The 23,078-nt window shown below is 39.7% G+C and overlaps 3 protein-coding genes across 9 annotated transcripts in view; 1 reads left to right on the top strand and 2 right to left on the bottom strand.

Annotated features, from left to right (window-relative positions):
- Window positions 1-1,360: 1,360 nt before the first annotated feature.
- On the bottom strand, window positions 1,361-13,300 carry LOC139406475 (troponin T, fast skeletal muscle isoforms-like). 7 transcript variants are annotated; one of them, XM_071149097.1, is made up of 12 exons: window positions 12,094-12,289; window positions 9,860-9,899; window positions 8,896-9,742; window positions 5,936-5,954; window positions 5,328-5,367; window positions 4,429-4,545; window positions 4,115-4,192; window positions 3,876-3,989; window positions 3,617-3,729; window positions 3,237-3,327; window positions 2,652-2,692; window positions 1,361-1,651 (listed from the first exon to the last, which is right to left on the bottom strand). In XM_071149097.1, the coding sequence occupies exons 8-12, from the start codon at window positions 3,906-3,908 to the stop codon at window positions 1,618-1,620; spliced, it is 312 nt and encodes a 103-aa protein (XP_071005198.1). In that variant the 5' UTR covers window positions 3,909-3,989; window positions 4,115-4,192; window positions 4,429-4,545; window positions 5,328-5,367; window positions 5,936-5,954; window positions 8,896-9,742; window positions 9,860-9,899; window positions 12,094-12,289; the 3' UTR covers window positions 1,361-1,617. The 7 variants fall into 7 exon arrangements, with proteins under 7 accessions (XP_071005198.1, XP_071005199.1, XP_071005197.1 ...); XM_071149098.1 differs by lacking the exons at window positions 8,896-9,742; window positions 12,094-12,289 and adding exons at window positions 11,349-11,541; window positions 11,676-12,090 and having other exon boundaries at window positions 9,850-9,899; XM_071149096.1 differs by lacking the exon at window positions 8,896-9,742 and having other exon boundaries at window positions 9,850-9,899; window positions 12,094-13,300.
- LOC139406473 (uncharacterized) lies at window positions 12,719-22,580 on the top strand. The gene is made up of 3 exons (XM_071149094.1): window positions 12,719-13,304; window positions 13,838-13,887; window positions 19,126-22,580. Exon 3 carries the CDS (start codon window positions 19,141-19,143, stop codon window positions 22,201-22,203), a length of 3,063 nt encoding a protein of 1,020 aa, XP_071005195.1. The 5' UTR covers window positions 12,719-13,304; window positions 13,838-13,887; window positions 19,126-19,140; the 3' UTR covers window positions 22,204-22,580.
- Window positions 17,482-23,078, bottom strand: part of LOC139406474 (non-muscle caldesmon-like) — a 40,519-nt gene continuing 34,922 nt past the window's right edge. The window contains exon 13 of the mRNA XM_071149095.1: window positions 17,482-18,884. Within this exon, the coding sequence (XP_071005196.1) occupies window positions 18,862-18,884 (23 nt within the window). The 3' untranslated portion in view covers window positions 17,482-18,861. The remainder of the gene's footprint in view (window positions 18,885-23,078) is intronic.

Here is a 23,078-nt window from a genome sequence, read left to right as displayed (position 1 = left end):
GGCAAAAGTTACTCATGGGCAATTCCACAGTAACAAAATGATGCTGAGACTCAGATTTTTCATTTTAAGTTAAACTTACAAAAACATATTTACTTGAAGAACAGTACAGATACCAAGTTTGGAACCAGATGCCGGCATAAACACCACAAACCATCATTCTGTTACCAAACTACATCTACACTGTTCTTCAAGTAAATCTGTTTTACAATTTTCATTTCTTTATGGTTTATAAAACTTTTTTTTTTAAAAATAATTCTGCTACCTTGGAATTGCCCTCATTACATGTGCATGGTCACAGAACCACTTCTTTCTGGTTAGTTGTTCGCATGATGAGTAACCTTGCCTGATACCTGAAAAGTTGCAATGGCTATAGGCTTTTAGCGGACTAATCTGCTCTTCTGATGTGCAGAACACCCTTATTCTAACCCTACCAGTCATATTTGAGCCATGGCTCAGATGGGTCCTTGTGAGGAGGAGATCAAAGGATGGTGAATTGTAACTGAGGTGATTCAGTTACCACACATGCATGATGAGTAGGCCTAACCTTGCCTGAGACCTGCAGAGTTGCATTGGCTCCTCGAGGATTCAGCTTAGCAGGTCTATGCTGCGTGTTGGTTACACTAGTCTAAAATCAATGAAAAGAGAGCCGACATGGCTAGGATGTACTACTACATGGGGGTGCAGAGTTGCGCTCCTGCTTCACACCTCCAAGAAGAAATTTGAATACAATTCAAATGGAAATTGAAAAGCAAAATGCTTAATTGGGTAGTTGGGAAATTAAAACAGACACTTGAAATTCCACTTTGCATTTGCGATTCTTTCTTTACCATTTGGCTTTTTCTGTTTATCATTTTTATTTAGAATTTTTTTACAATTTCCAACCATTTTCTATTTTCATTTAAACTTTTCAATGTACTTGTGGCCTATTTAATGCGCACTGATACGATAATAAAAATACATTTAACATTTTCACAATCCTATTTAGAGTTTAAGCATTGCTTTTTCAAAATGGCACTCTCCACTCTCCATAGTTACATACCAGAACATTGTTTGCTCCTTTCAATCTAGGTTACAATATAATTCAATCTAATTGTGATGTCAATTCAAGTGTTTGCATTTTCCCTCAGAACGGTGGGGTGGGATGTTGAAGAAACCTTCATTATAATGCAGTATTTCTTCTAACGTAGGGCTAACACGTTCCACAAGTTAATCTAGGTCTACTCTTGCAAATACAACGATATTCTGCCTTTTATTAGAGTGGAAATGATTTTTAATATGAACAAATTACTTTAAAGTTACATGGCAAAAAATATAGTTTTTTTTATTGAGGGTTTGGTTAATAACACATCTACAGACAAAGTTGAAGAGTCACACTTTATTTACAAAAATACTGAGAACCAAACAGTCCAGGGCGAGAAAGCAAGAGGGATAATTCCTACAACAGCAGCTAATGGCTCCGTGCTGTAGACTGAGGCACGTCTTGGATGAATAAGCAAACAGTAAAACTTAGTGGTCTGAGCCATGACTTCAGCGTAAGTGTGTGTTGTTGTTGCTGCATTAGGCCTGTGTCCGGTAGTACGGTGGCAGTCTGGGCTCCAAGCAGCAGAACGGGATCCTTTACTTTCTGCGGACGGTTTTACCCTTCTTAGAGCTGTAACACATCAGAAAGAGAGAGAAACAGAGTAAGACACCCAGTGAAGAGACCATCGATGCCCATTTTTTATCTACAAATAAAGACTTATGTTGACTTTAGTTTACTAAATTCACTTGAATCTAAATGACTTTACATCAAAGTAAGTCATGCTGTTCCATTGTTAATATGACATTGGTCTAACTGACCATCATCAACCACATCACGTACAATTACATCAGACCACTCAAAACAAATCATGGAGTTGTCATGTGTATCCATTATGCCACACCATGCAGCTGCTGTGGGAGAACATTAATCTTTTGTGTAGGGTTTCTTATCTACTTGTTTTATTATTTTTCTAGTATCATTTTTTTTTTACCAAAGAGGGGGGAAATATTTTGAATTAATAAAAGTAGACTATGAGAGATTGGGAATAGTTAGGTTAACTGTCTGTGAGCTGTGTATGTGTCAGTATTGACTCCTCAACTTCCAAGGATAGAGAGTTTAGGAGATGAGGACATGTTGGAGACAATTGGCTATAGTTAGCGAGTTTCTGTCTTCTTTCAGTGGGAATGAACTCTAGACAGAATAACTTACCTGTGGAAACACACCATTTCTAAAGACTTGATTAGTGAACTGGCTTTTAGGACAAACGTTTTCTGTAATTCAATGATTGAGCATGAGTCGGATGTCTTATTCTATAGACAGCAACTTTATATCGCTCTGCAACTCTTTTAAAATGAAATGGTGGGGTCAGTATACCAGGTGTATTATCCTGTCTATAGCAGAGAATGTTCTCTTCAACCTGAATGAGTGAGATATAATCAATACTCAATAATATTTCATTTTGTGTCTTCCATGGTGTCTTTTGTTGTGTCCTCGATCCATCATTGAACCTTTGCTCTGTTTCCATCACCTCCTGTGTGAATGTGCAACTTTTTCACAAAAGTTTCAGACCATGCACCACAGTGGGCCAGGAGAGCCCCCTGTGCTGTGACAACTGTCCAGCTCTACTTACAATTTACTCAGCTCCTCCACTCTCTTACGCAGGGTTGTGACCTGGAGGAGACATCAAAGCAGAGCTGTTTTCATATCTGAGAGGCCGTAACTAAGGCCACCAGCCGGATGGACAGACTCAGAGGCCCTGGTCATCCCTGATTTTACTTAGGTAAGACTTGGAATTTTCCAGTGTATCTTACAATTATAATATATAACAGGGTGTCTTACATTAGCAATGTCTGTAAAAACCTACACTCTTAGAAAAAAGGCTTGCAATGGAGACAGCCAAATAACATTTTTAGGTTCTAGATAGCATATTTGTTTCTAAGAGTGTCAGGAAAAACGGGTCATATTTTGACTGAGCTAGACCTTTTATGAGGTCATGGCTGATACCAGTACCACCCATTCTGCCACAGTGTAATGTGTCATGTCCAGACATATCTGCTCTAAGAACAGAGCCCGTCATATTACCAACTCAGCTCTTTAGTAGACTTAACATAAACAGCCCATAATTCTTTCAGATGTGCATTGTCCTGTATGTGGTATCACTGGGATAACGTACAGTATATTTCTATTTTCCTTAACCAGGACATCGGATACATACCTCATACTTCTGCCTCTTCAGCCTCTCCATGTTATCAAACTTCTCAGACTCCAGCGTCTTCATCCATTCATGCAGCTCCTTTGCCTTCTCCCTAGAGCCGAGCATGCAGAATGACTTGATGAGTTAATGTACAAATTCTCTGAGGAGAGTCCATATTCATACCTGTGGTTGAATACTTCATTCTGATTGGCTGAAGGGTGCTCTTAGAGTGTGCATTCATTTCAGATAACGGGACAGTTGCAAAAATTTTGTACAGCTTGGCTATACCCGCTGTAGGCCCATTTAGCCTTGCAAAAACAACACACTACATACAAAGTATTGTACATAAAGTAAAGCCCAAGTCTGTTTGTACTTGTACTGGGAATTTCCCAGTCTCTTACTTCAGTTTCTCTTCATTCAGATGGTCAATGTTCAGGACCTTGCGTCTGCCTGCCAGGATCTTCTTCTTCTTCTCTCTCTCAGTTTCCTTCTTCCCACCTCTCTTTGAGTCAGCCTGTTACAAATGAATGGCAGCGGTTACAAGATCAATCTGACATGTACACAAAAAATGTTTTGTGAAATAGATTTTATATACTAGTAAATTATCTTTCATAAATTCATCATGTATGGTCCTGTGAAGATCGGTTGGTCACTGGTCACCTTCTGCAGATGGCTGCTGTAGTTGGAGCCCATGCTGGACAGGGCAGACTTCTTCTTCGCATCCTCATCAGCCTTCTTCTTGGCATCTGCCTCCTCCCGCTTCAGTCTCTCCTCCTGTTTTAGAGATCACAGCACAACGTCAGTATATGTGTTGTAAGGACATGTCCTGTATTGACAGAACGCTGATAGTTGAGGACAACCCAGAGGGGTAAGTAGTGGTACTGGTGGAGGACACAAACCTCACGTCTGGCTGCACGCTCCTTCTCCTTCTCGCTACGGATCCTGTTCTGCTCGGCCCTCTCAGCCCTACGCTTCTCCTGCAGACACACACACACACACGGTTGGTTGTTATACCTTTGGCCACCAGTGGGCCCTGCAACGTCTTATCGTTTTGTCATGGTTTTATTGACTAGTAACTAAATATAAGAAAACAGGGATGGACTACCTGAACTTGTCCAAAAAGAAAAACTTGTTTTAATTTACGACCTTATTTATATTTTCAAATACGACCTATGTGTATGCAGAGTCATGCAATTTACTAATTCTCACTCACAATTCTTTCTTTGAGGGCGATGAGCTCCTCCTCCTCCTTCTTTCTATGCTCAAAGTGCGCATCGATCAGGGCCTGCAGCTCAACAAGATCCTTGTTCTGACGTTTCTTCTGAATGTCCTGTAAGGTTGGAAAATAGATCCACTTGTTAAGCACATGAAGAGTTCAAATTTGCAATATGTAACTTTCTGGGGCGACATGACCAAATTCACATAGAAATATGTGTTGTAGTTCTGTCATTCTCATTGAAAGCAAGTCTAAGAAGCAATGGATCTGTTCTGTGTGTGCTATTTCTATGCTTCCCGTTCTTAAGTTTCGTTTTTTACTTTGGGTTTTGTACACCAACTTTAAACAGCTGAAAATACAGTATTTTTGGCATGGAAAATATATTTCACAGCAGTTTAGATGGTACAAGTACACTATACTTGGTTGTTTTTTCACATTAACTGAAATTAGGTGAACTATTAGAATTTTAGTGGTGGAGCGATTTCTGCATAGTGCATCTTTAATTCCAAAACGCTATATATCCATTTTCAGAAATGTTGATAAATCAGCTTTTATTGTTTAAAGACATTTTGAAAGAGATTGGTGTTTTTTCACTATCTAATCTTGGCATAGGGTTGTTCAATTACAGATATGTATTTGTTTAAAATCTATCACTTGATGAATTCATTTTTGTCAAATGCTATGCGCCTCACTGTCAGAGAAATTAGTACTACTGGTAGGTTTTACTCAATCAAATGTAACAAATAACTACATTTTGTATAAAATGTACAAATGATACTATTGCCACATCATATTGGAAATAAAATGTCGTCATCTCTGATATGGTATTTCTCTGGTATTTATCCAGCCAGCTGTCTCCAGATAGTCATGATGTATGAAGGACTATAGTTACTTACATCAAAGTCAACTTTCTCGCCATCAGGAATCTTTGGTGCCCTGAGAAGTGTCAATATAAAATAACAGTGAATCTATGGAAAATTTAAAGCATAAAAATAAATAATGTTTATTTTTACGCATGTAATCAAAATGTAATAATGTGATTTATTAAAAAGGTTATATAATGTAGTAATGTTAGGGGTAATGCAACATTGTAAGAGAGCAGAGAACTGAAAGGGAATTTCAAAGTATACATATATTTTTCTGTTTACTGCCGCTAGTTTGTTTTCTGTTGCTTATGTTATGTTTTCTGTTATGTTGTTTCTTGTTTGTATTCAAATGAATGCACATATTTATCATTTGATATAATGTTGACCTAAAACAAGGACAATGAACTAATAATAATAATAATAGGAAGATATATCTGAATAAATACATTTCTGGTGTGCTAGGCCTATGTAAAATAAGACAGCTGAACGTTTTGACTATCACAGTTAAGAATATAGTATTTTTTAAGGAGAGATTGAAATGGTATTGGGAATAGGAATGCAGTCTTTCTATGCAGTAATATGTTTCTAGATATAAATGTGTACAATGAAATGAGAGGTTACATGAAAATATAACTTACTTGAACTGTGGCCTGTGGGCTGTATATTAAGAAATGAAGAGGACAAGTACATGTTATTGGGTTAGAAATGCACACATCAGCAAATACAGCAGATTAGTAATTCTCAGGCAAAAAAAAAGATTCAGGCATTACTTGGATGTTTTTACATTAAATGGAAAATAATGGGTCTGCAGGTAGATATTCCTGATTGTAGCCTGGCTTTTCATTTGAGGTAGTCAATGTTCGTTAGTGATTTGAAAATCAAAAGAAAAATAACCACAAACTGACAGAAATCTAAATCTCACATATTTACTTAACATAAAAAACTTTGCACACACAGTTGGAGAACATAAACTTGTTTTATATGTGCAGGATTTAATTCTATAGTGTGGTCTTGTTTTAGAATAAGGAAAGTCAACTTGTATATTTAATGACAATAATAAACTGAAAATATAACTCCTTAAAGACAGGCAAAGTGTTTAACTTTAAAATAAAAATGGTTAAACAGTATAGTGTTGACGGCTTGTCCCACACACAATTTCCACAAGCAAGACAACACATATGTCATTGTTAGAAGATGGACTTTGAAGTTATCGACTTGTTATTTCTCTTGTTATGTGTTTGGTACACACCAGGCTAATATCGAGTGGTTATAGCAAGGAGGGTTGAACAGTGGGGTCACTGCAGGGTTAAGCAAATGTTAGCATTTCATATTCCCCCCCCCCCAAACTATACCATTTATAATGGATTTTTTCCCCTATCAGTTCTTAATTTTAATTTTGTTTAGAGTCGGCTAATTTCGCAGTGCTCCTTGATCTGACAGACAGGCATGACAACAGACATTCCCCCAATATAGTGAGACCTCAAACCTGGGATATGGACAATATAAAGCCAGTCCTGTATACCGACCAGAGTGACACAGATAATTCATCTTTAATCAACGGACCTTCCTCTTCATTGACCTCTGCATGCAGAAAGCAATGAAAATAAAAATGAAATAAACAGCAATAAGGGCTGACTAATCAGACTATAGGCTGCATACTGTAATATAGTCTACCTACGCTCAAGCATTTATGTTGTCTCTCTTTCATATTTGAAATATAAATTATACTTTGTCGGGCTAAGCACTATGAATTACTTTAGCTTAACACTTCAACAGTGTGTGGAACAAGAGTTGTGGATTTGTAAATGTGGATTTGTAAATCTCACACAATAGCACCTCAAAGTATCATTCAGTTAACAAGTAACTGTCACAACAAACACATGTGCATGTATAATAGAAATTGTTCCTTTTCAGGGTCATAGTAGAAGCACAGGGGTAAGTTTTCTCCTCTTATAGAAATGGGCATAAACACTGATAATGACTTACATCAGGTATCAAAAGTTAGCCCAAGTGACATTTTGCACATCCAACCAATTGCCATATATTTAATTAATCAGCAATGGTGTGACTGCCTCTTTGAATGTATAACATGTATTATTACTTAAAAAAAATATATATTTGTAACATTAAGGATCATATTATAGGGTTAGAAGTTTGCACTAGAAACACAGCCCTAGCTGTCTGTCTGTCTGTCTGTCTGTCTGTCTGTCTGTCTGTCTGTCTGTCTGTCTGTCTGTCTGTCTGTCTGTCTGTCTGTCTGTAACAGGTGGAGCGCACTGCTGCATCTAAAAGGATGATAGAATACCACATGCCAACATACCTTCCTCTGCCTCTGGCTCTGGGGCCACTTCTACCTCTTCCTATATCACTTCTTCTTCAACTACCTATTCAACTACCTCTTCAACTACTTCTTCAACTACCTCTTCAACTACGTCCTCTGCTACAGCTACACAACATGCCTTGAGTGGGGGTGGATAGGTTAATGAATGGAAGCATGAGAAAGAGGTTGTGTTCTTTAGAGAAAGAGGAAAGTAGTTAATGGTCGTGACCACCAGGTGGCGCTGCATGAGGCATAGACAAAAGCAAGCAGGAGAAAGAGTTAAGTTGTCAATGACTAGATCTGCAGAGGCAATACTAGACATATTATCTTATCCCTCTTCTTAGGGTGGCAGGTAAGCATAGCATTGGGCCAGTAACCAAAAGGTTGCTGGTTCGAATACCCGAGCACACAAGGTGAAAAATCTCCCAATGTGCCCTTGAGCAAGGCACTTAACACTAATTTTCTCCAGTGGCGCCGTACTACTATGACTGGCCCTGTAAAACAACACATTTCACTGCACCCATCCGGTGTATGTGACAATAAAAACATAATCTTATGAACAGGGACCTGATGAAGTGAGGCGTTTGAATGAAGAGGTAGCATTAGTCTGATGAAGTGAGGTAGCATTAGTCTGATGAAGTGAGGTAGCATTAGTCTGATGAAGTGAGGTAGCATTAGTCTGATGAAGTGAGGTAGCATTAGTCTGATGAAGTGAGGCGTTTGAATGAGGAGGTAGCATTAGTCTGATGAAGTGAGGCGTTTGAATGAGGAGGTAGCATTAGTCTGATCAAGTGAGGTAGCATTAGTCTGATGAAGTGAGGTAGCATTAGTCTGATGAAGTGAGGCGTTTGAATGAGGAGGTAGCATTAGTCTGATGAAGTGAGGCGTTTGAATGAGGAGGTATTATTAGTCTGATGAAGTGAGGTAGCATTAGTCTGATGAAGTGAGGTAGCATTAGTCTGATGAAGTGAGATGTTTGAATGAGGAGGTAGCATTAGTCTGATGAAGTGAGGTAGCATTAGTCTGATGAAGTGAGGTAGCATTAGTCTGATGAAGTGAGATTTGAATGAGGAGGTAGCATTATTCTGACGAAGTGAGGTAGCATTATTCTGACGAAGTGAGGTAGCATTAGCGTTATCCAACATGCTACGAGCTACATGAAGATCCAATGAGTTGAACGCACAGTCTCAAACACACTGAAGATCAAGAGCGAAACAATGACAAATTAGTATAGATGACATGACCGTCTTCGTAGTCTGAGCGTCATTGTTTTTTTACCTTCTCCCTCGCCTCCATGGAGAGTTTAGTTTTTTTTCGGAGAAAGAAAGCAGTAAAACAATAGTGTTACCAAAAGAGCCCGGCTGTACCCAATATATCAGTTTATAATATTTAGTATGTATAATATACTGTAAATATGGGTACAGTAGGGATCCGTTGTATGCGTACACAATACAGTCCTCCATAGCTAATCAAATGGTATCAAGTTCACAGACTTTTGAGCAGACAAAACATTTCATGGCCTGGTAGTATAATAGGCTTGATTCATCTACCTCCATAATGAGGAGACACATTATGTATTTGTATTCAGACAGAATATGGACAGACTAGGAGGACAGTATTACTGGGAAAGGTCTACAGAGCTGCAGGGACCTGTTGCTAACAGACTAATAATATATGTATGTGGTCTGACATTTAGAAAATAATTTAAAGGTATGCTTTAATTCAATCTAATTTTTGATGCATAGGATTAATTTACCGCACATCCTGTTATCAACATTGGCTTCTGAAACCATCCTGAAACTGGAAGTTCAGCTTTACAGATTGAAAAGATCCCTAAGTCACGGCTTTCTCCACATTCACAGTATCATAAACAAAGTCAATATATGATGTTGTGCTGTAGAGGGCAGTATTGAACACAACTTGAACTCCAAGGAGGGAAGCCAAGTTTGTCCATTGCATTGAACTATTCTGCATAGAGGACTGAAATCAGTTAGGCATTTTTTCAAAAACAAACAGAACGATTCAGCATACGATTGAACAATTACTGATATAAAATGACTATGATAATGACAAGAGACAATAATGATATCTAGCAATAATAAAGTAATAATGTTACTTACCTTCGCTGTGAAAGGATAGAAAAAGATATTGCACGTTTATTCAGGCAGTCAAAACAACATGATGCATGGGAAATCTGGATGAGGTAATCGTGAGGATGAAAACTAATGTTACCAATACTTACACTTCCTCTGTGTCAGACATGTTGACAGTGGACTTTGCACCTGAGGTACAAGGGAAGAAAGAGAGACACTTTCACTAAGACGCCAAGGAGGCCACGCTCAAGTCACTAGCAGTATTTACAGCATGGGGTTATGGTCCCAGGCTCTAAAATGTATTATCCCCTTACCAGAACCCAACCCTAATATAATAACATTTCACCAACATTTTTTAAGAAATTGTGTTACAGGAAAAATGTGCAGGATTTATAAAGGCATGCTTTTGAATCACAACCTTTTGAGAAGTGTTTAATAATTAGTGTTAGGAAATGGGATAAGACTGAAATTCAACACACTCACAATTCTGCTTCTCAGACAATAAATGAGACCCCCATACGGATATTTATGCCTCCTTCCTCCCCTCCCTCTCCCCTGGCCTTCAAGTTAACTTAATCTCTTGGTCAAATTCCATGCCTCAACATAGGTGCTAGGAAACGCCTATCTTTAGAAACATGATGCCCTAGCTCTTTATCAACACTTTAAAGGCATTCTGTCACTTTCTAGGCCAATTTTAGTAGGCCATTGGCTACCTCCCACTGGGCACACAATTTCAATTCAATTACATTGAACCAACGTGGAATCGACGTTGAATTGACGTCTGTATACAGTGGGCTTTTGCTTCTGATTTAGTTTTTGTTTTGCAACTTATTGTTATCTTGTCAGACAATGCATCATAATCTGATGGAAAATCCCCAAAGTATGCATTTTGAATTGATCAGCATACATTACCAGGATGTTTACATTGCATTAGCCTTTGCATTTGTAAACCGTCCTCCTATAACTGTTAAGGCCGCCCTGGAGGCCTCCTCGCACATCATGACTATTCCCACAGACAGCTGCAAATGTCTCTGAGAAACATGTCCAGGATCCGATTTCCAAAGCACAGATCAGGTTCTTTGTCTAGGAATAGTATCAGTAATTCTAATTTAATTTCCTTATGCAGGCTACTCCCTCACATAGGCATTTCAGACGTTTCTCTGATTCCATGGTGACATATTAACTTGTTATAGATGAAAAACAAAAATGGGGTAAAGCGGAATAATGAAAGTACATCAAACTGTTTGATAATGTAAAAGAAGGAAAATCAAAGATTGTTTCTTGAAATCCCAATACTATTCTGATACCTAAACATTTCTGGCTTGATTTCACAAGTCAGGCTATAGTTCAACGGGCACTGTAACGGTAGTAGTGTCTATGTGTTCATCCTAAGTATGGAAGGCTTAATGTACCACACCATGTTATCCTAGTTCACGGGGATCCTGGATAACATAAACTATCAAATGTCACACCTTTCTCTCTATGAGACTATCTCCAACACTGCTGCGACATACACTCAAGCAAACATATCTATTCACCAGATCACAAAAGACCAGTATAGTGCTAGCAATACTGTTCCCAACCCTAACATTGAGGTAGCTTTGAGCATATCTTTAGATTCCCTCCTCTTAGCCTTACCTGTTACTTAAACGGTTGGATCAGCTCCACAACATAGCTACAAGTCTTAGAGGGCCATTTGTAAATCCCAGGTTTACGATAGCCAGTTGGAGCCAGGCCTCACCCCAAACCCTTTGTAGCACCCAAGACCCTTTCACCGCTTAAGTCACTTTTACCTCTTAATCCATCAACAGCTACCAGCACATAGCAGATACTACAACAAGAACAACAACAACAACATACTTTCACACCTATTCTAGCATTTCATGACACAAAACATTGACACTTGTCTCAAGTCATTCTACATGTCCAGTGGCTTTCAAGAATGCTGTTCTAAGAAAATCCCACCTATTCAATGTAGCCGACCGTAACTCCAAATGTCAAAGCAAAAAGAGACACCCACCCTCTACTGATCAAGTCAAGATAGAAGCTTTTATAGAAACCTGTATGTTCCCTTCACCTGTCCCTATCCCCCTGGGTGGGTCCTCCTCACCCTTGACCTCAACACGGAGCAGCTGACTGTTTTAAAGCCTGAGTGTTTTAACACAGTGGCAGTGGTTTTGCACGTGTCGATTTAGCTGTTCTTGAAAGGAGACAGCTAGGGGGGCCCTGAGATCTTAAAATTGCACTTGATCTTAATCTTTTTATCTCTCTCTCACTCTCTCCTTCTCTTGTTCTACTCACTCACTCACTCACTTACTCACTCACTCACTCTCTCTCCTTTCCAACCACTCTTTCTCTCTCTCTGTCTCTCTCTCTCTCTTACCTCAGAAAAGCGTACAGAAGAAATGAGCTCCCTGGTGGCCGAGACTGGCTGTAAGGATCTGCAGAATTACCACCCTGATTATGTCCTTCTGTTATAGTGACACTTGATCCACGGGGGGTCCCTATTGGCCAAGGAGCCGCAAGAGGCGAGGCCGCGGGATGTCTCTGCGTCTTAGACCCGGCACTCAATAAGGAGATGGATGGATTGTGGGGTAGGGAGGGAGGCCTTAAGTTGGGAGAGGGACAGCTAAAATACCCCTGTTGCTATATTTGCTGTCATGTTAGGCAAGCAAAAATAACTTAAAAGTTAAACAAGACAGGAACGTCAGTGAGGCAATCAGATGGTGGACTTGTTCCTTTTCCACAGGACAGGGAGCTTAGATAGATACATAAACATAATGTATGTCAATGGCCCGATCAAAGGAGGACAGGATCTGTGGACAGTCTGTGTAACTGTTACTGTACTCAACCCTTGACATTATTTTCTGAATCAACTATCAATGTCTTCAGCAGTTTTAAAATAGTCTTTTGACTGACCTGTCGGTCTAATTCCACTTCATAAACAGGCTATAATGATAAGATATGTGTGGCGGTGTCCATTTCTTGTATTGGTGTGAATTAGATTCACACCAGTGCAAGAACTACCTGTCATGCTGAGAATGTGTCTAATTTGCTAGCTTCACCAGCACCTTATAGAATTGCAAAAATATGAATTTTCCTCATCTCCTGTGTCATGGGTGCTTGATTGGACTGGTTTAGTACTTGCCTCGTTAAATAAATAAATAAGTCAAATTAAAAAGTAGGTGGACCTTTTTTCTACTCTACCCAGCAGCTTTAATTGGCAAACAATTTGATCAGAATTGGTAGAGCTAAACGTCCTGTGCTTGTTGAGATGGCTCGGACTCTCCTGCAGGGGGCGCCACTCTGAAATAGTATTTTTCAGAGGAGCATCTGGTCGCGGTAGTGAGGGGTGGTGATATCTAAAGTGCTGTGGCCACCCCCTGCCTGGCTGACGGTCGCAGCTAGCGCACTGTCACGACGGAGCACATTCTGAGCAAAAGGCTCAGGTTATATTTTTGGACTGCCATGGAGACTGGCCCTTCCATATGTAGGAAGGGTGTATAGTTGTGCTCAACATGAGCCTCCCGCTCTGATAATCCGGGCCGGGACAAGCAGGCAGCAGCCGGCCGATCCCAAGCAGCAGACACACAGGTAAACACACTGCAATTACGATTTTATACTTTTCGAGACAGCTCGTAGTAACGTGTTTATCGTATTGACAAGGGGGGAGGGGGAGGGGGGGGGGGGGGGGGGGGGGTTCTCTTGATACGGACGTTAGAGCTTTTACAGCCAGCCCCCAGAAGGTTGTACTCTATAATGTAGCCATTGTGGCTAAAGCTATCTGACCAAAGGGATTTTCAATGTAATGTCAAAGCGTCATCAAATTGGGAAGTGGGGCTTAGAGACGGGCATGCACAATGTTGCATGTGTTTTTAATATATTTAGGGTGTTGCGTTCCAGGTATCAAAACTGGATCGAGATATCATAATGCTTAAAATGATAATGGTTTAAGATCGAGATATCATAATGCTTAAAACGATAATGGTTTAAGTTCTGATACTCCTGCAAGTATATGTTAACCTGTGAACTTATGAAAACACAGGGTGTTAGCATGTTAACTGTTGAAATACAAGCTTGTACAAAGTGTTTTAAGTTGAATGTTTTTTTGTTTTTCTCATGGTAAGGGGACTCCCCTGTCGGGAGTGTGTTGGTCAACGGTAAGAAGAATAACCTGGTAAGCTCAATTATGTTATATTTTTAGATCTTTACTGATTATGTGATTAACTCAGAAACTAACTGCATGTGCATGTTTTTTAGGGGTTGGGAGATGGTGGACACCAAAAAGCCATTGTGATGCATGGTTTTCTTGCTAGGCTATTATTACCCTTTCCTCTTTTGAACTTGCATCTTGGAGGTGCTCCAAATGCCTAACCTACAAGAGCCTTAAAAGGATGACCTCCTCTCATGTTGCAGGTCCAGTTTGTCTTACTGTTGCAGAGTGGGCCCTTCAAAACATGATCAGTGGTGGACTGCATTTGAGTTTGACTAGTAGAGGCCAAAAACATACAAACCTACATGGAAAAACCATTTGAGTTTGACTAGTAGAGGCCAAAAACATACAAACCTACATGGAAAAACCATTTGAGTTTGACTAGTAGAGGCCAAAAACATACAAACCTACATGGAAAAACCATTTGAGTTTGACTAGTAGAGGCCAAAAACATACAAACCTACATGGAAAAACCATTTGAGTTTGACTAGTAGAGGCCAAAAACATACAAACCTACATGGAAAAACCATTTGAGTTTGACTAGTAGAGGCCAAAAACATACAAACCTACATGGAAAAACCATTTGAGTTTGACTAGTAGAGGCCAAAAACATACAAACCTACATGGAAAAACCATTTGAGTTTGACTAGTAGAGGCCAAAAACATACAAACCTACATGGAAAAACCATTTGAGTTTGACTAGTAGAGGCCAAAAACATACAAACCTACATGGAAAAACCATTTGAGTTTGACTAGTAGAGGCCAAAAACATACAAACCTACATGGAAAAACCATTTGAGTTTGACTAGTAGAGGCCAAAAACATACAAACCTACATGGAAAAACCATTTGAGTTTGACTAGTAGAGGCCAAAACATACAAACCTACATGGAAAAACCATTTGAGTTTGACTAGTAGAGGCCAAAAACATACAAACCTACATGGAAAAACCATTTGAGTTTGACTAGTAGAGGCCAAAAACATACAAACCTACATGGAAAAACCATTTGAGTTTGACTAGTAGAGGCCAAAAACATACAAACCTACATGGAAAAACCATTTGAGTTTGACTAGTAGAGGCCAAAAACATACAAACCTACATGGAAAAACCATTTGAGTTTGACTAGTAGAGGCCAAAAACATACAAACCTACATGGAAAAACCATTTGAGTTTGACTAGTAGAGGCCAAAAACATACAAACCTACATGGAAAAACCATTTGAGTTTGACTAGTAGAGGCCAAAAACATACAAACCTACATGGAAAAACCATTTGAGTTTGACTAGTAGAGGCCAAAAACATACAAACCTACATGGAAAAACCATTTGAGTTTGACTAGTAGAGGCCAAAAACATACAAACCTACATGGAAAAACCATTTGAGTTTGACTAGTAGAGGCCAAAAACATACAAACCTACATGGAAAAACCATTTGAGTTTGACTAGTAGAGGCCAAAAACATACAAACCTACATGGAAAAACCATTTGAGTTTGACTAGTAGAGGCCAAAAACATACAAACCTATATGGAAAAACCATTTGAGTTTGACTAGTAGAGGCCAAAAACATACAAACCTACATGGAAAAACCATTTGAGTTTGACTAGTAGAGGCCAAAAACATACAAACCTACATGGAAAAACCATTTGAGTTTGACTAGTAGAGGCCAAAAACATACAAACCTACATGGAAAAACCATTTGAGTTTGACTAGTAGAGGCCAAAAACATACAAACCTACATGGAAAAACCATTTGAGTTTGACTAGTAGAGGCCAAAAACATACAAACCTACATGGAAAAACCATTTGAGTTTGACTAGTAGAGGCCAAAAACATACAAACCTACATGGAAAAACCATTTGAGTTTGACTAGTAGAGGCCAAAACATACAAACCTACATGGAAAAACCATTTGAGTTTGACTAGTAGAGGCCAAAAACATACAAACCTACATGGAAAAACCATTTGAGTTTGACTAGTAGAGGCCAAAAACATACAAACCTACATGGAAAAACCATTTGAGTTTGACTAGTAGAGGCCAAAAACATACAAACCTACATGGAAAAACCATTTGAGTTTGACTAGTAGAGGCCAAAAACATACAAACCTACATGGAAAAACCATTTGAGTTTGACTAGTAGAGGCCAAAAACATACAAACCTACATGGAAAAACCATTTGAGTTTGACTAGTAGAGGCCAAAAACATACAAACCTACATGGAAAAACCATTTGAGTTTGACTAGTAGAGGCCAAAAACATACAAACCTACATGGAAAAACCATTTGAGTTTGACTAGTAGAGGCCAAAAACATACAAACCTACATGGAAAAACCATTTGAGTTTGACTAGTAGAGGCCAAAAACATACAAACCTACATGGAAAAACCATTTGAGTTTGACTAGTAGAGGCCAAAAACATACAAACCTACATGGAAAAACCATTTGAGTTTGACTAGTAGAGGCCAAAAACATACAAACCTACATGGAAAAACCATTTGAGTTTGACTAGTAGAGGCCAAAACATACAAACCTACATGGAAAAACCATTTGAGTTTGACTAGTAGAGGCCAAAAACATACAAACCTACATGGAAAAACCATTTGAGTTTGACTAGTAGAGGCCAAAAACATACAAACCTACATGGAAAAACCATTTGAGTTTGACTAGTAGAGGCCAAAAACATACAAACCTACATGGAAAAACCATTTGAGTTTGACTAGTAGAGGCCAAAAACATACAAACCTACATGGAAAAACCATTTAAGTGAAATACAGAATGCTGTGAGAGAACTATAATATTCTGATTTGTAGGCCTATCACATTCCTTTAAAATCTAAATACAACTATCAAGGTTTAAACTTTTAAAGGTTTACAGCCATCAAGGTTTAAATAGATATGAGTCAAAATCTTCCAATTATAGAATGTGTTTACTGTGCATTAAAAAAAAACGCACATCACAATGACCACTAGTGACATCACTGGGGTCAAATGCTCAATGTTCACTTTCACTCGTAGTTAATGCTTGAACCTGTAGGTTACAGGCCAAGTGTGTCTGCCAGTCAGACCTCACAGTGTCAAAGCAAAAGTATCTAACTGCACTGTAGTTTAAAAGTTTGAAAAGGTGGATTTGTATAGGTCACTTAATTACTGCTCATGTTCAGTATACCCACAGGCACAAGTGTCAGATTGTTATGTGCAGTACAGTGATTGGACCCATATATGCGCTCAGGTTCTAGATGATATGCATAAGCTGCACCTTTAGGTACCTTCTCATCAGTGATTTACTGTCACCGTGATGCACCCTGCCTGTACAGGACAGAACCAAGCCTTATAGAAGGGAGCAGGTGATTGGCTGCCCTCCTCTCTGCTCTCAACCTAAAATTAGGCCAAGGAACCTTCCAGTATCAGCTGTGAGGCCTTAATTGCAGGGAGTGTTACATTTGACTGCCCTCCTTCGCTTTCCACTTCACTTCGTCTCCAAGTTGTCCCCTTTGTCCACTGCAGATAGCGTTTGTCGGGCTGCTTAAAATTGACAGATAAAATCGCTAATAAAAAACAAACGTCATTGTATACAATACTTTATTTCATGTAAGATAAAAAAAATGAAGGTTTAATAACAAGAAAAGCAATGATGCGTCTTTTAAGATTAAAATGTTACATTGGTAACATAAATAGGGTGGTGGAAAACTCCAGTGTGCAGCACTGAAAACAGAATGATGGTTAAATAGCAGGATAAAATGTTACTGTGTGTGAGATAAAGGGTTATTAATACAACAGACACAATCAATGTTCTGTAACCAGGTGATTCAGTTACTGCAAAATCACTTGGCATTTCAATGCAGTATTTTATGAATGCACAAAAAAAGATCACTCGCTTAAAAGCTTAGAGAATATGCAGCACCCAGTGTAGCCTAGCGTTTAAAAGACATTTGACATTTTCCTGTGTTTTATACTGTATATATTTCCACACTATGAGGTTGGCGTAATACTGTGAAAATTATGATAATGCCCTTTTAGTGTAAGAGCGGTTTGAAAAGGCAGTCTGAAATTTCAGCCTGTGTTGGTGGGATGGAGTTTTGGTCTGCCTAGGTGGTACATTAGTTAATAGACCAATCAGAAAGAGTTCCAAACCTGTCTGCCATTAAGAGCTCCTTTTCAGTTTCCCCCTCCCACTCGGACCCCTCCCAGACAATCCTAGCTAAATTCTTGCTTGAGATATTGCTCTTTGCTAAGAAGCTATTTATTTATTTTTGACCATTTTAATTGACAACAATCACAGTAAGGTACTTAATTGTTACCCAGAAGTGATTTGATATTGATATAAAAACAGCCGCATTGTGCCTTTAACACTATATTCAGAAGATGTTTGGATAATCTCAGGGCTCAGACAACAGCCACAAGAAAAATAAAATATAAACATGATATTACAATTAACGGGCTCAGTGATCAAACTTCCCAAACCAGAACATTTTACAAGAGTTACCATTTCAAATTCAAAGCTTAGGTTTTGGTTTCAGGTCACTTTCTGCATAATTTCCAACATACATGTGCGGTACATGTAAATGCATTCACCTAATGTTTGTCAATGGCATAAAATGAAGAGAAAAAAGATCAAGTAAAAGTAAGTAAAAAAAAACATTAATATATACATAAACATATGTGAAAGATACTTTTGACAAGTAAGTCAATACAAGTCTGAAGATTAAATTGAACTGGGGAGTTCAAAGTGAGTACACAGAACAAAACAAAGCAACAACTAACCATTTAAGAAGTTCTCAAAAGTTACCTACTGAATGTGGTAGGAAAGGTATAAACTGTGAATTATATTGTTTTCATAACAAGTGCTGCTGGAGGATATCCTCACAGGGTTTGCTGACAAGGTGGGCAAAGTTGTTGAAGTCCATACCATCTTGAGTAGAAAGTCTTTGCCACCAACATTTGTATTTCAATATTCACCATGGTATAGGTCTGAAAAAGAAAAAAAAAGTAGTCAGATGTGTTTGTTTACCAATTATGTGTTGATGATTTTCTTGATGGTCATTGAATAGTTCAGCCACTGATCATTACCATGGGCCGAGGTGGTGGTGGAGAGCAGCTGTAAGGAGAAGTTGAATTGATTGAACACTGCCCCTCTTCCTTTAAAACAATAGGCTACTGTATCATTGATAACCAAATAAATATGCCTCACACTGTCCTGTATTTTTTTCAGGGGTTTAAACTGCTCATGGCTGCCAGTTATAGCAATGTCAATGAACCAGGCCTGCTTTTCCAGCAGTACCCTCCAGCTCTACTGCCCAAGCCTGGCAAGGAAAATGCTAGACTCCAGAAACTACTCAAGAAAACTGAGAAAAAAATCAAGAAAAAAGCCGCTCCTGAGATCGCAAAGACACCTGTCCCTTTCCGCTCAAGCCTCTCTCCTGTGAATGAAGCAAGTCCTGACTTGGAGCACAGTGACCACTCAACCCCTCCCAAAACTCCAGAGGCATCCTTCTACACACAGCACCCCAGATTTTCTGTCAGGCCAGTCTATCGTCATGTGGCATCCCCTTATCCGCAGCAACGAGGAGCCACTTTTGGTGGAACAGCAAGGTTCGCCCCACAGCTGTATGCTGCTCCAGCCCCCACCTTCCCCCAATATGTGGCCCCACTCTACACATTTACTCCAACACCCCCGTCAGCCGCTCCAGGGCCAGCCTTGCATGAATTGGCACCCAAAATGCCTGAGCAAACGTCCTCTGTGCTTGACGTGACAACAACAGCTGCTGCTCAAATTGCTCCTCCAGTCACTGCTTCAGTACCTCATCCACTCAGTGCTCCAGTTGCTCTCGTCACAGTCACTCCTGCTGCCACACAACCTACTCTGCGAATAGCCCCAGTAGTAATACACCGCAAAAGTCCAAGTCCACGTTTTAAAGCTACCGAAGCTGCACTAAAAGCACCCAAATCGATGTTTGATGTCCCTCAAATTAGGGTCTATACAGCATCTATGTCCCCCCTCCATGATTATACTGGATCAAAGACATCTACTGCAGACGCATTATCTCTGAGTATAACACCCACATCAGAAATCACAAGAGCTTTTACACCAACTGCTGAAATCAAAAGGAGTGCAACACCTACATCCGGGGTAAAAAGAGGTTTAACACCGACACCTGGACTCCAAAGGAGTGCAACGCCTACATCTGAAGTGAAAAGAGCTAAAACACCAACTCATGATTTTTTAACACCAAGAACTCCTTTAGGTCGCCCTAAGACACCCTCATTTCATGTGTCCCGTGCCAAAACACCTGTTTTTGAAATATCAAGAACCAACCCACTTTTATTCGCTGTATCACCCATTACTACAGAGGCACAGATATCTAACACACCAACACCTGGTACTAATGCTGCCTGTCAGTCTTTGTCTGACCCTTCAAAATCATCTTCAACTATTCTAGGTGCAAGAACTCTGAATGGAGAAGAGACGTCAAAAGAGACTCCCACAGCTAAATCACCTCCTCAGAACACTTCAAAACCAGAGGCTCCTCGACACGAAAATCCTGTAGTTGAGTCTGCCAGACCAAAGACCCCGATAGATCTATCAGGCTATCAAAGACCCAAGACTCCAACAGGTGTTGCACCCACATTTGGGTACCAAAGACCCAAGACTCCAACAATTGTCACACTAAAGCCTACAGCGCCCACAGATGTGTACCAAAGACCCAAGACACCAACAAAAGAAACATCAAAACCTACAGCACCCTCAGATGGGTATCCAAGGCCCAAGACTCCCACCAATGAAGGGCATAAACCTATGACTCCAACAATTGAGTATCAAAAACCACAACCACCAGCAGGGTATCAAAGACCAAAGACTCCCACAGCTGGGGTATCATCTATAGGATTTCAAAGACCCAAGACACCAACATATGTGGATCCTAAACCAAGCCATACCTATTATGGGTTGACTCCTGCTGCATATGTTGCCCATGGTGGAATCCAAAGTTTTTCACCTTTATTTGGAATATCCAGGTCTAAGACGCCGACTCAAGAGGAATCTAAAACCCAAGAGCTAGAAGCATCTAAAACACCTACCCAAGAGTTACCTGTAAAATCATATCCTTTGCCCGAGGTGTCAAACCAGGAAGCACCCTTCAAAGAACTGGAAAAAACTATTTCAAGTGAGGCCATAGTATCCATGACAGTAGTTAAGCTTCCGCTTCCAACCATTGTTGTTACACAAGCTGAAGAGGTCTCAGAAACAAGAGTATCCACAGCTGTGACCAGCAAAATATCAACTCCCATTGCTGAAATGCCAAAGGTTAAAACTGTGGCAAACACAAGACCATGGGCTAAATCTCCAACACCAGAGGTTAAAACCCCAGTGAAGACACCAACTTATGGAGTTTACCCAAAACCCAAGACACCCACCCCAGAAACCCAACGCAAGACAATACCTCCTTTCTCAAAAACAGAATCTCCTGTGGCTAAAGCCAGTGTGGTGCAACAGAAAGAGTTGAAGGAATCAACAGAGCCTAAAATGCCAACCAAAGCAACCTCTGAGGCTAAACCAGTAGGGACAAAGCCAACCAATTATTCTCCACTTGCAAAGACTGCATCTCCTGAGAATCTTTTGTTGCCGGCTAAACCAAAGAATAACCAGGAAGCCAAACCTGAAAAGGTGGTATCAGCTCCAACCACACCATTGACAGAGAAGAAGGAAGAGAGGAAAGACTCTTTCCCAGCAGCTGAACCTCTTCTTAAAGTGATCCAAAAGCCAAAGGGCATGATGAAGTCTAAACTCAGTGGTTGGTCACGGCTCAAGAAGCACATGGTAGTGGAAGAAGAACCACCTATGTTTACAGAATCAGATCCTAAGAAAGAAACCGCCAAGGTGACTGAGCAGGAAGGAGGTGAAGTGAAAAAGGATGAAAAGGTGTTATTTAAAGACATGGTGGCAGCCGTAACAGCTGACGATCCTCCCAAGGCAGCGAAGAAGTGGGATTCTCTTCTCTTCGATATGTTCTCCACTAAAGAGAAGATTATGCAGGTGATTGAAGCCAGCAAAAGTGAGGAGGAGAGGAAAGAGCAGCCAAAGGATGCAGGGAAAGAAATCCCATCCTTCGCCCATCGTCTGCCTGTTCTCCTTTTCAGCCCAAAGTTTGATGCCAAAAGGCTAAGAGAGGCTGCGTCAAGGCCACTAACTAAAATTTCGACAGTGTTTGAGATGGGTCTCATAGGGCGTAAAAATAAAGATGAGGAACCAAAAGACTTTAACAGAACAGCTAGAGGGTTCACTTGTCCTTAAACCATGTATTTTCGAACTGGTAAAGATTAAACTGAGAAGAACATTTTGAAAAATTATATTGTTAAGTGTTTTATGTGCACTGGTGTAGAAATGGTAGTCATAATGTACAGTTCCCATCTCTCGGCTTGACACAGGATACAATATTTAAGACAGTCTCATAGAGAATGTGGTCTTAACTTTATACTTGATAAATGCACCATGTTGCATTTTGAGCACTGATTGTTTTGTCGTCTGACTATGTTACACATTTGTGTGAATGTCTCTTTCTCTGATAATATGAAAATATTACCTTGACAATCAGAGGATAAGGGAAAATGTATTGTTGTTTTAAAAGAATTTAGACATCTCGTGAGATTAAAATGTACAAAGATTAAGTTAATCTGAGTTCATTTTTTTGTCCACTGTTGAACCCTGATAGGACAATGAGATTATTTTTCAGAAGGGGTCCTGAGACTGTAGTGTAATGTACTTAGGTACACCATTTACTAAAAACGATAACTCTCAGTTATAGTACGTGTCTTGAAATCGCAGATGAGTGTAGAGCCTATAGACTGTATTGATGCAGGTTTTGGGTATCTGAAGAAACTTGACTCCAGGGCATTTAGAGAAATGTTTCCAAAGATGGATGAAAAAAAGAGGAGAGGATGAAAGTAGTAGTGAAGTAGGACTGTATATTTCCCAAAATGGTGCTATTTAATGGTGCTTTCAAATAGACTAGATATTCAGGTGATACTTTGTTTTTTATGTTTGAGTAGCCTGCAGATGCTTATACCAGCTTGGTATCCTTCCCTTTTTTGGACTACAGGTCAGTGAGAGTGTTATTTGAGAAATAGGATTGCTAACTCCTGTGGGGGACAAGTCAGCTCTATGAAGGA

This window comes from Oncorhynchus clarkii, chromosome 4 (genome assembly GCF_045791955.1).
Source record: "Oncorhynchus clarkii lewisi isolate Uvic-CL-2024 chromosome 4, UVic_Ocla_1.0, whole genome shotgun sequence".
NCBI classification, from domain to species: Eukaryota; Metazoa; Chordata; class Actinopteri; order Salmoniformes; family Salmonidae; genus Oncorhynchus; species Oncorhynchus clarkii.
Note: the sequence above shows the minus strand (reverse complement) of the source record. Positions and strands in the feature narration are given on the sequence as shown.

Excerpts from the sequence above, each read along its gene's own strand:
- LOC139406475 (XM_071149096.1), bottom strand. The coding sequence starts at position 3,908 with ATGGGCTCCAACTACAGCAGCCATCTGCAGAAG. Across the intron at positions 2,693-3,236 it reads TGAAGAGGCAGAAGTATGAG|GTCACAACCCTGCGTAAGAG; the intron begins GTATGTATCCGA and ends TGTCTCCTCCAG. Across the intron at positions 1,652-2,651 it reads GTGGAGGAGCTGAGTAAATT|CTCTAAGAAGGGTAAAACCG; the intron begins GTAAGTAGAGCT and ends GATGTGTTACAG.
- LOC139406473 (XM_071149094.1), top strand. The coding sequence starts at position 19,141 with ATGGCTGCCAGTTATAGCAATGTCAATGAACCAGGCCTGCTTTTCCAG.